A 17,514-nucleotide genomic window follows, 5' to 3' on the forward strand; every position below is an offset into this window, starting at 1 on the left:
GCTCACCTAAAATCTTGGGGAAAAAAATTTGCATGTTATTAAAATACGATAACAATGCAATAACTGAAACAATTCTCTCTGCGCAATAAAAGAATATTATACCTTGCAATAGAAACCTTGTAAATGTTAATTACAATTGTATGGGAATTTCGAAATATCAAAGAAAAGTTTTAAATTGGACCGCACTAATCAGAATAAACGCCTTTTTTAAATGCACAAATTTTACTTAATCGGATATCAGACCGAGACTCTTCATTCAAAGTAATATTACAAACCTCGCCACAGCATAAATTCATATTGATTGCATTTTCATTTCTTTGAAGTTAGTATGCAGTTATTCCCTTCAACAGCACCACTTCTAATTAATTACATTTTTATCAATTATCCATATAGAGACTAATTCACCGTGAACTTAATGAGAGTCAGTCAAACTCTTTAACCTTGGAAATGACAAAGGTCAATCTCGGAGATGAAATTGATGGACCTGTGTAGAGATTTGTGTATTATGCATTATTATTATAGCCGAAGCATTCGACTGTAAAATAAAGTGTTGATGGTCTGTTAATCAATTAATTTATAGCTTAAAACTGCAAAGATAATACATTTTTAATTTCCCATTATTGATTACAAAAAGCTGTAATGAACAGAAAACAACACTCTGAGACTTTGCCAAAAGAAGACGAAAACACTTACTAGAAAATGCTGAAGAAGATCATCCAATCATTAACTGCATGGATCTGGGGTCATAAATAAAATTCTAAAGGGAACACAAACTGAGATAATTAGTTAACTTGTTCCTGTTTGTCATTCACGTAATAACGAAGATGCTACATTTTTGTGCAAGTGTAGACGTAAAACAATTTCAATACAGGGCATTAATTCTGCTGTAATACTGTAGATTTCTAAATATACGCGAGGAGTCTATTATCGCGTAATTTTGTGACAGGCATCACTCGTGAAATAAAATTACTTGCTTTACAGACTACAGATAAGATATTAAGTTTATTCCAATTTTGGGCCCAGAAGGCTTAACAGTAAGACAGTTTATAAAGAAGGAAATTCAAAAAAGAAAGAAAGTTTACAACATTAACTACAGGTTACATAGACTGCAAACTGCATGTGGATGCAGCATGTTGGGGAAGCAAGTACATACATATATGAATTGCTAATCATGTATATATACAAGTAAATGGACAGTATCAGTATTATACCAATATATGAATAATAAACTATAATGATTTTTGCAGTTTTAAAGCATCACTTCTTTTTCTGAAAGTTTGCACTAAATATTCACTCAATTTGACAATTGCTGGTTTGTCTTCATTAATCATCAACCAAGTAAATTTGTTTGTGCAATGGCAGATCCAGAGGGGAGTTTCGGAGGGTTGGATCCACCCTTCCTTTTGTTAGAAAATTTTGCTTACAAAGGGCACAAATAATGCATTTTAAGGATTGAGCCCCCCCCCCCCCCCCCCCCCAATTTAAGGATGGAGCCCCCCACCCACCCCCACCCCAAAACCGAAATTATTGAGATCTGGGATTCGTGTTCATGCAATTTGATGTTTACGAGTTATTTGTCATATTTTATAAAAGTACTTACATAAAATAAGGAATCTACAAATTTTAAATTTTGGACATAATTTTCACTGACAACAGAAACTGTGATGACGAAAAACACAGTGAAGAAAACTTAGTCATAAAGATTTAAAAACAGTCAATTAAAATGATGTGAATGCAAATTTCGACAAAATAAAAACTTTTAAGATAACCAGGCATTATATATATAGGATCTCTACATGGTTTGTGGGTTGATATGATTAGGCGAGGGAATAGAAAACAAGAGTTGGATATAAATCATGATCTTTTTATCACATATGATAACACCCCCCCCTTCCCGGTTATTCATTTCATTACTGTGTTGTTGGGAATTTTGCTTCCTAGCATTTTGTAAACTAACTATGTAAAATTGATGTTTGTTTGTAGGAAAAATAGTGTAGTAATTAAAAGGTATGTAATAGGTGATATCCACTGGATAAAGGAGTATACATGTGATAAAAAGCTGTACATGTATAAGGTGAGCAGTTATAAAAGAGATTTTATAATCCTGAGACTTTAAACCACTTGACCACTGCTTGAAGGCTGAGCTCACCAGGATTCTGCAGTCAAATTCAAAAATCTGGAGTGTGGATCTGGATCTCTAATGTCTGGATTAACAGACTGCTCTAGGCATGCTGATGTACAGGGTTTTGTAAAACATTTATATTCAATATCTGTAATTGGTGATCTGTGTAAACAGCTATTGACATATTATGTTGAACAAATATCAAACATGTGAAGTAAACGACAATTCACTTATCTGCGATTAAAGAGATACAAAGAGGAACACAAAGAATGTATCTGATAATGGCTGCCTAGTTTCCAGTTTGTGTGTCAGGACTCTATTGCATCAAGATATCTACACGATCTCAATAAACAAATACTGTATAAACACTATCCTCTCCGCCAGAAAATAAAACATCCATTACACAATAATTTCATTAAAGGGGGTATCGAAACAAATAAAGGATCCCATCTTTATCTGATGCTAATGAAGCAGACGCAGAATTCACTTGGTGGAAATGGAGTGCTCAGATATACTTTATGGAATCAGTGATTGATGACCAGAAATTAAGTCCTGCAAGTCCTGAGATACGACATTTAATGATCACTCTATAAAGTTGGCTATAACACAAGCTATGTTTTGTCTATTTTTGAGTGTAATTTCACTTACTCATTGACACCCCACCCCCACCCCCATCCCGGACTATTACTACCTACTCTACAGAAAAAGTACCACTAACAATCATCATTTTAACTTTGATCTGCAACTTTTTTTATTTAAGATTACAATGCATGGGTATACTATTGACAAGTGAACAAAAATAATACACATGTTCTGCATGGAAATTATAGCTGGTTCATGGCCAAACAGATTCGCAAGATAAATGATGCCGATACAAATCTCAAGAATATTTCTAATAAAAGTTGGTTTAGATTCTGACTCAGTTTAATATATCAGCACCCATCTAATCCTCTGTTGTCCTGATTCTGACTCAGTTTAATATATCAGCACCCATCTAATCCTCTGTTGTCCTGATTCTGACTCAGTTTAATATATCAGCACCCATCTAATCCTCTGTTGTCCTGATTCTGACTCAGTTTAATATATCAGAACCCATCTAATCCTCTGTTGTCCTGATTCTGACTCAGTTTAATATATCAGCACCCATCTAATCCTCTGTTGTCCTGATTCTGACTCAGTTTAATATATCAGCACCCATCTAATCCTCTGTTGTCCTGATTCTGACTCAGTTTAATATATCAGAACCCATCTAATCCTCTGTTGTCCTGATTCTGACTCAGTTTAATATATCAGAACCCATCTAATCCTCTGTTGTCCTGGCCCCGGCGTCAAAGCACCAAGACGAGCTCACTTCTGCTACTAGCTTCAAGGTGAGACTGAGATGAAATACGAGTTTGAGTTTATCGAGCTGGGTTTGGCTCATCACATCTCTCTTTCACTTCACTTACCCATGTTTCTCTCTTTCCTGTGACTTACCCATGTTTCTCTCTTTCCCGCACCATCCACGAAGATGAGGTGAGTTGTGGTTAGGTACAGCGTTCCTACCGCTGGGTTCCGGGATCGAAACCGCTCCAATATCTTCACATTGTCCACCTATCAAGTAAATGGTTTTATTTTAGTTCTGATTATCAGGACTTAAATCAAAAGAGAAATAGCATGAAGTCACAATTTTCAAAATAGAGGCACCTACACAGCTAGCTTTAAAATTCTTTTTACATGCAACATGTTATTTTTTACATGCGACATGTTATTTTTTATATGCGACATGTTTAGACAGGTTGATTTGTCAGAACTGTTTCGTTCAAATATTTAGCTACCTATAAACAACAAACAACAGGGCTGAGAATCTGAACCAAAAATCCACATCACATAAATAGACGAGGACCAGAACTTTGGAATCATATTACACCACATCGCTGAGAACCAGTACTAAAATTGAGAGCATGACCTTGACTGAAGGTCAAAATTGTGTCCTCAATATTGTTGAAGGTTAAATCTGGTGCTGGCCATCCTGACCTGACCCCTTCAGTGGTTATGACTCTGACAGGAATGACTCACATCAATCTATAAATGGACATTACTAATGGTGCCATTAATTGCACCATTGGTCAATGCAGACAGGTCATTATGGACATTTGTGCTGCCGTCAAAATTTATCTTTTATGTATCAAGTAAAATCTGCACATAAAAACGTATTGATTGAATATCACTTCTTTAAAGAAAATGTCAAAGTTTGGAATATCTTGAAGTTCTGGGTTCAACATTTAAAGTTCTACTCAGTATATGCAGAGACATTTTAATATTGTTTGTCTGAGTGTATTATGTATTCATTAATTCATTAGTACAACTGCAGAATTGTTGATGTTGGAGCACATACAAACATTCAAGCTTAGTGAATGTGCATGACTAAATAAAAGGCATCCTATCTGCAATCACACATTTAAAAAAATAAAAAGAACTGTTTACAATGTGCATAAAAGTCTTCTTTTTTCTTAATTTATATTTAAAGTTTGTAACTCTTCCACTTTTCATGAAAGTTTTGAGAGTTGGCCCATGAAATATGACATAATTGAACGTCACACATCTATATTCAGAAATAATTACTTCACTGGTTATTTTTTTCTACAAAAAGGAAAAGCATGTAGATCTAGAGCTAATATTGTGCTTCAGTAAATTACCTGGGATATCAATATTCTGCAACTGTGTATATACTTACACCCTGAATCAATTCAATATTACACAGGCTAAAACGCGATACAAAACATGTTATCTCTGTATACCTGCTTATTGACTGAATCCTCCTTCAACATCCCAATGTCTAAAATATTCCCCATGTCCTGAAAAAAATTCTGGGCAAAACACTCAAAGTCATCGAGTTTCTCTTGAGTCCATTCCAGTACACTCATTTAAATGCAGAATAGAGATAGTGCCTCCGGACAAACTGTTACTGTTCCAAGTTCTCAAATATTCACAATGTGTTGACTTTTCACCCCAAGAAGCATAATTTCCCCAATGGATCACTGGCTACAGCCAATCTTTATTAACCACTCGCGGGAAAATCGCTCCACTCACAGTTATTGATTGCATTTTGTATTTTTTTTTTTAAAATAACCACAAAGTATCAAATTCAGACCATGTTAAAGCAGTACCAAAGTATTTGGGTGCCATTAACAAATTGCAGAGTTTCTGCAATATTCTCCTGGATGAATTAAGTTCGTAATGCATCAATCTCATCAGTTATTGATGATGTGGAGCACAAAAGCTTGACAAGATTCTTCTGGCAATAATTACTACCTCATTCAACACGAAAACTCTCAGAAAGTGACGGAAATTTGTAAAACACTTACTAAACCTCACACAACTTTAATCAATCACATCAAGTGCTCCGTCTTAGTTTTAGCTTAGTCTCAAGTAAATATCAATTCCTCAATTGATGGCAATGTCCACAGATTGGGTATCAGATTGTTTGTGTTTTATTTTGTTACAGAATTTAAAAAAAAGAAGAAGAGGAACATCATAACCTGAGGAACAGCACTGTATCTGTATAAACAAATCTGTATAAAGCCTCCTCTTTGATCCGCAGAATACAGCCAACTGCTATTTATCTGAGGAACATTACACAGTGCCTGGATACAAAATAGGTAAAAAGCCTTGTGTGTGATCTGGACCCCGCTATTTATTTGACGACTTCACACAGCACATCTGAACCATGTCCAATCCATGTACAGAAAAAAATCAGCTGTTTATCAGGAATGTCACACAGCACCCGAGGAATCAGCATAAAACACCTGCGTGATCCAGACTTACTGAATACTGCTATTTTGCATAAAGAAATTCCATTCCCTAATTAATTAATTTCTCCCTGTAAAAAAATCCAATCTCGTTTCATGTCCAATATATAGCCTATTAAAACCAGGAATAACTGACTTCTACTAACAAACCTTCATCGATACTGACGAAATGAATTCCTATGGACCAAAAAGTAAATAAATGACACACTTCAGACAATAATGACCAAATCTTCAACCAGACTCAGCCATCACGGACTAAAAACATCATCTTACAGAATTAATATTGAAACAGTGGATATAACCACAAAGCCACGGGGGATCTGATATAGGCAGACGTTGGATAATTAATCAGGATTTCGTAACGCTATATATATACTATTTACACAGTCAAAGCAGCTAGGCCTTCTATAATTATTCTGATACAGGTACTCCGCAGGTAATACTAAATTAACACGGACATCATCAACTCATCTAAAGAGTCTTTGTTAGAGAGTTACATCCCTTTAGTCGCTTTTAAAGGGGAAGGCAACACAAAATTTTTTACATGAAAAATGATAGGATTGATAATATTATATGATAAAAATTTGTCATACTATTCTGTTGATATACGGCCTTGATAAGTTTTAGTACTAATTTGAAAATGTTAAAAATTGAAATTCCCGCCATCTACAGAGGCTGTCATGTTGTAGAACTCTTTTGTATTCAAGACCACAAAAATTAATAATTTTGATGTCACACTGTCTGTTCCAGTTTTGATGAGATTCTAAGATCATCAAAGATGTGCATGTTGTAGATTTTACAAATAAATAGGCTGTTGTCTTCCTGTCAATCAGTTAATTACACTAATGCGAAGGGGAGATGTGAAAAGTTTTTTTCTCTCAAAATTCCTGACCCAACCAAGTCATTTGAAAAGAAAAGACTTATTGTAAACAGTGGATCCATCATTTGCATAATGACAAGTTAAGGTTCGAGACATTTTTATGAAGAAATGTTTATCGTCTGCCTGGTCTGCGACTCAACTGAACTCTTTTTATTTCTTCTTGCGAAAGAATATGGGCTCAAATCTATACGGTTCCAAAGTTAACTGTTGGTTACTTGTCATGTTTACAGTACTGCTGATGAAATAAATCGGAACCAACGGTGTGACATCATAAATAAAACTTCAATGGCCGCTTTCATAGCGGCAGGTAATTTAAAAATATATGAGAGATTAAAATTGATTTAATCGCGAAGCAGGGATTTTTATTGTTAAAGACTGTCATTTACGATATCAGTAAGTAATACTTAATTCATAAAAGCATCAATGTGGTTAGGGTTGCCTTTCCCTTTAATAAATTAAATGTTAAATACTTTGCAAGGCTTTCTATATGTAATTCTTTTTTTTAATCAATATAATAAAAAATATAGCACATAGAGTACCAGTCTCAGCAAACAGTCTCATTCAGAAAATAACCACAGAGAATGAGCTGTTTTAAACAACCTGAAACTCACATGTGTCCAAGAGAAGGGAGGAAATGTTAATGGAACATAATGGCATTTGAACCTGGGTCCTCTGATTCTACGGTTAGGTACTGGCCTACAAGTGTTAACATCGTTTTGTCTAGACATGTGAACATGACCTTGACAAGTGGGAGTATGACCTTGATAAAGTGTATGAACATGACCTTATCTAGACAGTTTAACATGGCACTTACTAGATATGTTTTTGATTGAATGTGGGAACATGACCTTGACAAATACATTAAGTTAAAATTCTGAAACCAATTCCCATTGTATTGAATGTCCAGCATGACATTAGACTGGCTAGTCAGTGCATCAAAACACTGGTCACTCAGCACGTTGAAGGTCATTAATTACGTCCTCATAGTGCTCTCCCCTACAAAAACACAACATTATTGATTTCTGAAGCCAAGAAAGAAGACCAACTGCTGGTAACATGATAAAACATTTTGATGTCTATAGAAACCTGCACTGACGACTGCTTTGTGAATTACAGCTCTGTTTCCCGAGTTATAAAGTCAATATTCATTTGTGAATACCAATACACTGAAACACACCAACAAACTATTTCTAATTGGATTATAGGCCTAATATCAAAAGAAGCAGGCAGCCATTTAGGGGTCTCCAGAATTACTCTTCATCATTGATTTCTTCTTCCTTGGCTATAAATCTGGAATCTATGGGGTATTTACTTTCCTTAAGATTCCTTTTGAAGATCTGGTCATAAATAGTTATTAGTTTGTCACCATTTACACATTTCCTGGTCAGCGTTTAGCTCAGTCTATGTCTCATTTCAGCCCTCAAGTACAAACTACACAGTATCTCATGACAGAAAAATACCTTTTTTCTCCATTTCAAAATTACTCTGTTCCATTTTGTCACTTTCATAATACACTTATCAAAAAACTTCTACATGAGAAGAAAACCCTTGCTGTGGCCTACAATTTAACATTTCAATACAATCACAATGTTTTTTAACAATATTCATTTCCATTCATATGTCCATTTCATATATCCCAGTGAACATGAAATACCACAGAGTCCTCCATGTCTTTTTGTGTATTTGAATGTTTTTCTGCACATAAACATCAATCGCAAACTATTAACTCAACTTTATGACAAATAAGATGACTTCATCTTCTCTATCATTAAATTCCAATATTCATGTAATAATATTCCATTACCACCTGCATATATGGCGTTTATGTCTCTCAACTGATTCAATATATGAGAGCATGTTCCGAGTATGATCAATTTCTAAATCAAAGCAGCCTATTGACATGTAAACTAATGTTCAAGGGGTCTCAACAGTCAGCTTTTCACAAATTCTATGGTTATGATAATACTTTTATTTGTAAGTATACAGTCTGTCATTTAAATCAAATGTTATCGGACATGCTTCATACCAAATGTCAGGCTGTTCTTTCCATACTGATTTTGCATTGTATTACATACTTGTTTACATATCATGACAGAGCTGGGCTAATGGAAGGTGTGACCAGTCAACAAGGGATGCAGAACCCTCACTGTTCAATGGCCGTAAGCGCCAAGCATAGGCCTAAATTTGAAGCCCTTCACCGGTCCTGGTGACGTCTCCATATGAGTGAAAAATTCTTGAGTGAGACGTTAAGCAAGATACAATCAATCAATCTTTCTCAATAGAGTAAATATTCAATATATTATAAATCAGGACCTTATTCTCAATAAAATAAATATTCAATATATTATAGATCAGAACCTACCCTCAATAAAGTAAATATTCAATGTATTATAGATAGGACCCCATTCTCAATAAAGTAAATATTCAATGTATTATAAATCAGGACCTCCCCTCAATAAAGTAAATATCCAATGTATTATAAATCAGAACCTCCCCATAATAAAGTATATATTCAATGTATTATAAATCAGGACCTCATTCTCTGAGTCAATAAAGTAAATATTCAATGTATTATAGATAATGACCTCATCCTCAATAAAGTATATATTCAATGTATTATAAATCAGGACCTCCCCTCAATAAAGTATATATTCAATGTATTATAAATCAGGACCTCCCCTCAATAAAGTATATATTCAATGTATTATAAATCAGGACCTCCCCTCAATAAAGTAAATATTCAATGTATTATAAATCAGGACCTCCCCATAATAAAGTATATATTCAATGTATTATAAATCAGGACCTCATTCTCAATAAAGTATATATTCAATGTATTATAAATCAGGACCTCCCCTCAATAAAGTAAATATTCAATGTATTATAAATCAGGACCTCTCCTCAATAAAGTATATATTCAATGTATTATAAATCAGGACCTCCCCTCAATAAAGTATATATTCAATGTATTATAAATCAGGACCTCCCCTCAATAAAGTATATATTCAATGTATTATAAATCAGGACCTCCCCTCAATAAAGTATATATTCGATGTATTATAAATCAGGACCTCCCCTCAATAAAGTATATATTCAATGTATTATAAATCAGGACCTCCCCTCAATAAAGTATATATTCAATGTATTATAAATCAGGACCTCCCCTCAATAAAGTATATATTCAATGTATTATAAATCAGGACCTCATTCTCAATAAAGTATATATTCAATGTATTATAAATCAGGACCTCCCCTCTATAAAGTAAATATTCAATGTATTATAAATCAGGACCTCCCCATAATAAAGTATATATTCAATGTATTATAAATCAGGACCTCATTCTCAATAAAGTATATATTCAATGTATTATAAATCAGGACCTCCCCATAATAAAGTATATATTCAATGTATTATAAATCAGAACCTCATTCTCTGAGTCAATAAAGTAAATATTCAATGTATTATATATAGGACCTCATTCTTAATAAAGTAAATATTCAATGTATTATAAATCAGGACCTCCCCTCAATAAAGTAAATATTCAATGTATTATAAATCAGGACCTCCCCTCAATAAAGTATATATTCAATGTATTATAAATCAGGACCTCCCCTCAATAAAGTAAATATTCAATGTATTATAGATAGGACCTCATTCTTAATAAAGTAAATATTCAATGTATTATAAATCAGGACCTCCCCTCAATAAAGTAAATATTCAATGTATTATAGATCAGGACCTCATTCTCAATAAAAGTAAATAAGATTAAGGTTTCCGTTGCATTCTGTATTATGGCCTTTTATGGACAACACCTGTTGACTGGTTGGGACATGCAACATTTTGTTAGTATATTGGAATTTCATTTATAACTTGTGTAGTGTTTATTGTAGACAAACACGAATGTACGAAATTAACACAGCACATGGGCAGTGGAACAAAAACCCACAACATTGAAGATACATGAACACCGTGAACAAAGACGGAATTAACACAGCACATGGGCAGTGGAACAAAAACCCACAACATTGAAGATACATGAACACCGTGAACAAAGACGGAATTAACACAGCACATGGGCAGTGGAACAAAAACCCACAACATTGAAGATACATGAACACCGTGAACAAAGACGGAATTAACACAGCACATGGGCAGTGGAACAAAAACCCACAACATTGAAGATACATGAACACCGTGAACAAAGACGGAATTAACACAGCACATGGGCAGTGGAACAAAAACCCACAACATTGAAGATACATGAACACCGTGAACAAAGACGGAATTAACACAGCACATGGGCAGTGGAACAAAAACCCACAACATTGAAGATACATGAACACCGTGAACAAAGACGGAATTAACACAGCACATGGGCAGTGGAACAAAAACCCACAACATTGAAGATACATGAACACCGTGAACAAAGACGGAATTAACACAGCACATGGGCAGTGGAACAAAAACCCACAACATTGAAGATACATGAACACCGTGAACAAAGACGGAATTAACACAGCACATGGGCAGTGGAACAAAAACCCACAACATTGAAGATACATGAACACCGTGAACAAAGACGGAATTAACACAGCACATGGGCAGTGGAACAAAAACCCACAACATTGAAGATACATGAACACCGTGAACAAAGACGGAATTAACACAGCACATGGGCAGTGGAACAAAAACCCACAACATTGAAGATACATGAACACCGTGAACAAAGACGGAATTAACACAGCACATGGGCAGTGGAACAAAAACCCACAACATTGAAGATACATGAACACCGTGAACAAAGTACGCATTTTAACAATGACTTTCATTTTGAAATCAATATTTTCATTTTAAAATCGTGAACCTTCACTTTTGCTAATGCAGATAGAATCATTCACCATAAAGAGATAGAAATTTTATAATCATCTTCTTGGTACAAATAATAAAACCATCTAATCAGCTTGGATTAAATAGTCATTCATTTTCACCCAGTCCTGCGTGACTGTCATCCTTAGATTGTAAAGTTATCCCAAAGTCTGATGTAGTTAATTCTGATATATTTGTTTCTAGAGCTCAAAAAAAAGGAAGTAAAAATAAATTTCTATGAATCCTGCTGACATTTAAACAATTGAGATGCAAATCTAGATAAACACAAAACCAGACTCTTCTTTAATAATTCATTAAAATACGCATATTAACTAACCGCAGATTGATTTCAAATGTTTCAAATTGCACTCAGCCAGATCAATAACCTCACATTTAATCTTAGCAAGTGATGGTTGTGAATTCAAAGCGAGTTTAACTGCTGAATGTTGATTGGCTATCTCGATCCACACAGAATGATGAATCGGTTCAAAAACTTGTTTATATTTTCTAAAAACATGTAGTACTGCTTCCTTCAATCCACACTTCATCTGTTCAATCTGTGACAAACACAGGAAATCTGAATTGGGGGTACAAGTATCATCCCTGATCAGTCACAGTAACTGAACACACCTGACATCATCCACTACAGTGTGTACTTAGAAAAACTACATATTCTATAGAATAAAGCAAATCCAAAACCATCATTTGCAGGATGTTTTTTTTTTACATTTTATAATTCTATCTTGCACATTGGAACAACACAAGAGGAATAACTCTTCCCCTCCTTTCATTCCCAATCTTTAAACTCTTCCGTACTCAATCAATAAGGAAGAATATCTTATGACAGTAATCAAATCCATGATATCCTATATAGTTTATGAATTTTCATGTCATTACAAGCTCAACAAAAATTGGTGCTTTAATTATTAAAATTTTGATACATATATTTGCATCTCTTAAAATTCAGATGCAATATAGGTTGTTTTTTTTATACTCCATAATTAATATTCATGCTAAAGAGCCACCAAAATAACACTCAGGTCTAATTTGACGGTTCATATTAAATTAAATTCACAAACATAACCATGGTCATGATATCTGACATGCAACAAAATGCCTGAAAATGGCAGATTCAGGAGCAATCCAGAGGGAAAACCACACAAATAGAAAGCAATTGAAAATTGATACAAGCATCATGTAACATTTCAATTCTCTTCTAACATGTCATAAATGGCGACATTTTCTGTCTTCACAAAAACTCAATAGCCCAACACCAGACCTGAAGGTTATAAAACTTTTTTGAGCTTGTTTATGATGAAACTCAAACTCCATGCTCTAAATCGTCCTCATACTCAAAAGTGAAGGTTATAAAAGTTTCATAAAATCATTCTCACACTGAAATGGAGTTGCATTCTCGAGATTTTTCGAGTATGCTTGGAGCTTACTCAGAGTTGTACTTAAAACAAACATGTCTGAGTTTGAGTATGAGTATGGTAAAAGTTTTATAACCTCCAGACCTGAGGCTAGTTAAAATTTATCTGAAAAAAGATTTTTAAAACAAGAGGTACTGTGAGCAATGCTCACTAAGAATACCCCCCGCTTACCCCAATCTCCCAAAGGGTGTTGGTAATAGGTATAAACTACCTCTTTTCTGAGTGTAAAAAACAAATGGCATGACAAACCGAACCATATTGCTACTTCGATGTCCAGTGCGCGTGACCTTTGACCTCAAAATCGATAGGGAACATCTTCATCCCATGGGTAGTCCATATGTATGATATGGTGACTGTAGGTGGAAAGGATAACGCTTTAGAGCCCAGAAACCATATTGCTACTTCGATGTCCAGTGCACTTGACCTTTGACCTTTTGACCCCAAAATCGATATCTTCATCCCATGGGTAGTCCATATATATGATATGGTGACGGTAGGTGGAAAGGATAATGCTTTAGAGCCCGGAAACCATTGCGTCTACAGACGGACAACCCAATTCCAGTATACCCCCCCCCCCCCCCCACAACTTGTTGCGGGGGGTATAATGATGAAATAATATTGGATATCTTGAGGGGCCCGGCTCGGGCTACAATAATATTGGATATGTTGAGGGGGCTACCTTAATATTGGATATATTGAGGGGGCTACAGTAATAGTGGATATGTTGAGGGGGCTTCAGTAATATTGGATATGTTGAGGGGGCTACAGTAATATTGGATATGTTGAGGGAGCTACAGTAATATTGGATATGTTGAGGGGACTACCGTAATATTGGATATGTTGAGGGGGCTACCGTAATATTGGATATGTTGAGGGGGCTACCGTAATATTGGATATGTTGAGGGAGCTACAGTAATATTGGATATGTTGAGGGAGCTACAGTAATATTGGATATGATGAGGGAGCTACAGTAATATTGGATATGTTGAGGGGACTACCGTAATATTGGATATGTTGAGGGAGCTACAGTAATATTGGATATGATGAGGGGGCTACAGTAATATTGGATATGTTGAGGGAGCTACAGTAATATTGGATATGTTGAGGGGGCTACAGTAATATTGGATATGTTGAGGGGGCTACAGTAATATTGGATATGTTGAGGGAGCTACAGTAATATTGGATATGTTGAGGGAGCTACAGTAATACTGGATATGTTGAGGGAACTACTGTAATATTGGATATGTTGAAGGAGCTACAGTAATATTGGATATGTTGAGGGGGCTACAGTAATATTGGATATGTTGAGGGAGCTAGCTACAGTAATATTGGATATGTTGAGGGGATATGTTGAGGGAGCTACCATTCGAGCGAACATAACTGCATGTATATGAGCGGATTCAGAAATTTTGCCGATGGAAGTGGGTTCCACCCCATGCATTTCTAGTTAAAGTCCAATTGAAACTATATGGACTAATGTGTTATTTTACAACTGGAAGTGCATACAAATAGGCAAATATATTTATTTTCTATCTAGTCCATGGCTGGTGGGTTTGGACCCTCCATCGCCCGATATATGTGTGCCTGACATAGCCTCAACCAATGAAATTAAGATATGCACAAAATTGATCTAATAATCCTCAGGTACAGAGTGCAGCAATGGTATATTTTAATTTAACACAATAATCAAATATTTCAGTGAAATTCTCATAAAGACACTGATTGGCAAGTTCAAAAAGGTAATACTTCATATAGAAACTACCCTGAATGAACTCTAGAGAGTCAAAGCATACATTTTCCACTGAAAGGAAAACAGATTCAATGTTTAGGATATTTTTCTTCTGGAAAATACAGGGATGGGATCAATTTCAATCAAAATGTAACTAAATACTTTCAATTACATTCATTAATAATTTTGTCAATGACTTGCAAGTACAATTATATTGATTTTAACCAATGTAATTATGACAATTGTTAATTTACTCCAATTACTCTCAAGAATGTAATTAAATACATTTCAATAACTGAAGTTTATTTAAAAATCCTCAAAAATCTTCATCAAATACATACTCAAAACAAAGCAATGCAATATCGATTCACAGTTCTGAGTTCATTTTTACCATCATGAGTTTCCCAATGTTTGCATCTTCAGGCTTTGACATTTTCAGATTCATTTTCTGGGCCAAGAATTTCATCCAGAACATTTTGAAGTCACGCTTAGTTCTGAATATAATATCTGAATGAAGTGAACTCAGGTATTTTTTCTACCAGTGCTTTTGTTCTCAGGTATGAGAGGAGATCACACTGGAACAGAATTAGACCTTCACCTTTACCCCTGGGCACCAAGGCATCAAATCATAGCATAAACACCCCATGACAAACAGTGAAACAGTCCAACACCATTATTATCAGACACTTTCATTCCATCATCTTCAAACTTTTTTGAATAAAGAATTTAATTAAAAAGTAATTGAAAATATAATTGACATTTTTGGAATGTATCAAAATACATTCCATTACCTGTAATTGAAAGCAAATAAGTCAATTATAAATACGGCCATTGCAATTACGTTATAAAAATGTATTTAAATGCAGCTAATTACAATTATATTTTTCAATTACCCCATCCCTAGGAAAAGATCTGTTTAGACTCCTCCTTGCATGACTACTATGCAAGTTGAATATGACACCTGGGATGACCTTGATTTAAAATGCAATATTCTGAGTGGCAATTTTCAAAACACAAAAACAAAATGGTAATGATTTCTGACCACTTTCCATGTAAACTTTTATGAGTGAAGATGTCCTCATCAGATGGAGAAAGTATACATGTATTTCTAACTCAATCAAAATATAGATCCTGAGGAAAGTGTCAATAGAGATGGCATTTTAAGCGACATAATTGATAAGGGAAAAAAAGTAGCAGACCACAGCCAAAATTTGGATTTTTCTCTCTGATTTTTCTTAGCATGACTTAGTGGAAGCTAGCCAATTAGGATTCAGACAATGACAAGTGTATAAAAAAAATGAAAATTTGTGGTCCTGTTCTAAAAATGATTCTGCTTGCAGTGCATCCAGTGAGATTAACATTTCATCAGGAGATAATGTCTTTCTCATTTAAATTTTGATCCAAAAAGAGGATATGTAGTCGGGTATATTTTCAAACATTCGTGGAATGCATCTACCATGGTTAGAAATCATGTACAAATTGTGTGAAAATTATGAAACAGTTTATTTTTTGTTAAAGAAAACCTTTTGATGTGCACATTTTTAAATTTAATATCATGCATCAGGATATGTGTCATTTTACAAATGGATTTGTATCATCTACAAAGATGATATACACTGTTTAATATGTATTGTTGAAAACTTAACAAACAAATGTTTAATATTTATGCGTAATTGTGTATTAAATTGAAAAATTGTTCTTTCTCATTACTGTTGATTTCCAGAAAAAATTGCATTTAATGTACATTTTTTCTCTTTTGCTTTCAACATATAAAACCTGTACATTAAGTTACCTGTAATATAGCTAGGTTGGAAAAACTGTCCATTAAGTTATAATGTAGGACTCGACAGGTTTTGTCATCTTAATGTACGGCTACAGGTGACTTAATGTACTGTTTTTAAATATCCGAATCTATTATGCTATATAATGTACAAAAATATACAAAAGACTTAACATAATAAAAGTGTTTTAAATATATATGCAGGATTACCCTAGAGTCCCCTAGCTTACAATTGTTTAAATTTGTCCATCATTCAATACCTTACAGTGACTGATATGCAAAAATAAATTAATTAGTCAGTCCTAACAAAAATAATAATTACACGTATCTAAAACCTCGTCAGCATGGGATCAGAAAGATACTCAAACAGTCAAAGGAGAAATTATATACTGTATTTTAAGCAATTGATAATCATCACTATTTATTGAACAAATACAAGCCACAGATGATGTGATCATCGATGCAGAGGAAATAAGTGTACCAAATAAATGTGACCACTCTGCTCAATCATAACCAAATGCCATAGGAAATAAGATGTTCATTTCTACTTCACAGCACAAAATGGACAAAACAGGAACACATACTAAATAATATATACACCAAAGGATAGATTTGTTCAACAATGTCACATGAATTAAGATATTACAACACAATGGTTATACCTTGGGTGTTCGAATGGATTCCATTTCTCTGATAATTAATAAATCTCGGCAGAATAAAGTTAAAAAAATTTACAGCATTGTAATCATGTATGTGTCAACAGGCTCCTCCTCCGGAAGCGACATTCATGTAAAGTGAAACACTCTAGAGTTATCATTTTCACACTGTCTACACAATCGTAGCCCTTCGGTCATTTTCCATCGCGGAAATGGCGGAGTAGATACGATTGCATGAATGTAGGAATATATATGA

At 34.5% G+C, this 17,514-nt stretch overlaps 1 protein-coding gene across 7 annotated transcripts in view; it reads right to left on the minus strand.

The window, feature by feature from the left end:
- Nucleotides 1-17,470, minus strand: part of LOC125679689 (myotubularin-related protein 6-like) — a 38,952-nt gene extending 21,482 nt beyond the window's left edge. For 2 of the 7 annotated variants that reach the window (XM_056156484.1, XM_056156479.1), the window contains exons 1-2: nucleotides 17,265-17,470; nucleotides 3,599-3,715 (exon numbers count right to left, since the gene is read on the minus strand). In XM_056156484.1, the coding sequence (XP_056012459.1) occupies nucleotides 3,599-3,715; nucleotides 17,265-17,288 (141 nt within the window). In that variant the 5' untranslated portion in view covers nucleotides 17,289-17,470. The other 5 variants (XM_056156483.1, XM_048919114.2, XM_056156480.1 and 2 more) reach the window with 4 other exon arrangements.
- Between the last annotated feature and the right edge of the window lie 44 nt (nucleotides 17,471-17,514).

The sequence above is a fragment of the Ostrea edulis genome, chromosome 2, assembly GCF_947568905.1.
Source record: "Ostrea edulis chromosome 2, xbOstEdul1.1, whole genome shotgun sequence".
In the NCBI taxonomy this organism is placed as follows: Eukaryota; Metazoa; Mollusca; class Bivalvia; order Ostreida; family Ostreidae; genus Ostrea; species Ostrea edulis.